At 45.0% G+C, this 1,086-nt stretch overlaps 1 protein-coding gene across 1 annotated transcript; it reads left to right on the top strand.

Annotated features, from left to right (window-relative positions):
- Positions 1-52: 52 nt before the first annotated feature.
- AK88_03812 (uncharacterized protein) lies at positions 53-850 on the top strand (the record flags this gene model as incomplete). Its single annotated transcript, XM_012481422.1, has 1 exon — positions 53-850. One exon carries the CDS (start codon positions 53-55, stop codon positions 848-850), a length of 798 nt encoding a protein of 265 aa, XP_012336845.1.
- Positions 851-1,086: the final 236 nt, after the last annotated feature.

Raw genomic sequence — 1,086 nt, 5'->3', positions numbered from 1 at the left:
AGATCTCGCCGTCAACATAATAGGTTATGGTAATTATATAAATGAGGAGGGAATGAAAAAGTCCTATTGGTTGTTACGTAACAGTTGGGGTTCTCACTGGGGAGATGACGGCAACTTCAAGGTCGACATGTATGGTCCGCATGGATGCCAACAGAACTTTATCCACACCGCTGCTGTCTTCAACCTAGACATGCCCCACTTCCAGTCGTCTGTAACGGACACAGAATTGTACAGCTACCACTTGAAGAGCTCCCCCGATTTGTACAAGAACCTTTATTATAGCGCATTGGGTGGAAGTGGCAGCTCGCCGAATCACGCCATTCACGGGCAGGAAGAAACAGTGGATGGAGCAACATCTACATTGACAGTTCAAGGACCGGAAACTGCGCCAACAGGGTCGGTCGTAGGAAACACAGTTTCAAGTGAACAAGCTCCAGGAGCAAAACATACGCAAGTAGAAGGACAACCACAACAGACGGGAGGAAGTCCACCACCACCATCAACACCACAGCAACCAACAGAAAAGGTAGAGGAGCCAACTGCACCGAGCAGTGACGCATCAGGGGAGAAGTCCATTGAAGAAGTGGTAAACGAGAAATTACCCCAAATTATTCACGTGTTGAAACACATTAAGCAGACCAAAATGGTGACGAGAGCAGTCACGTACGAGGGTGAGTACGAGTTGGGAGATCACTCCTGTATACGAACCGAAGCATCATCTGTGGAGAAACTAGATGAGTGCCTACAATTTTGTAATGAAAATTTTTACAAGTGCAAAGGGACAATTTCACCAGGGTATTGTTTAACCAAGCTGCATGAAACGAACGACTGCAATTTCTGCTCTGTGTGAAAGCGGTATCCCAAGTTCCTCGATGCACATACACGTTCTGATGCATCTGCGAATGCATGAGAGTGTACAGACGTGCGTGCGCGTGGAGTATTTACACTACCCGCCTGGTATCAACAAGGGGTGAAAACTCACTTGTGTCATCAACACGGCACAGTTTTATTAACCATTTCTTCAATGCCATGTAAGGCATTTTTAAATGAAAGTTCAAAAAAAAAAATTTTTTTTTTTTTTTTTTT

The sequence above is a fragment of the Plasmodium fragile genome, assembly GCF_000956335.1.
Source record: "Plasmodium fragile strain nilgiri unplaced genomic scaffold supercont1.47, whole genome shotgun sequence".
Lineage (NCBI taxonomy): Eukaryota > Apicomplexa > Aconoidasida > Haemosporida > Plasmodiidae > Plasmodium > Plasmodium fragile.
The sequence above is the reverse complement of the archived record's forward strand: the minus strand, read 5'-3'. Positions and strand labels throughout refer to the sequence as shown.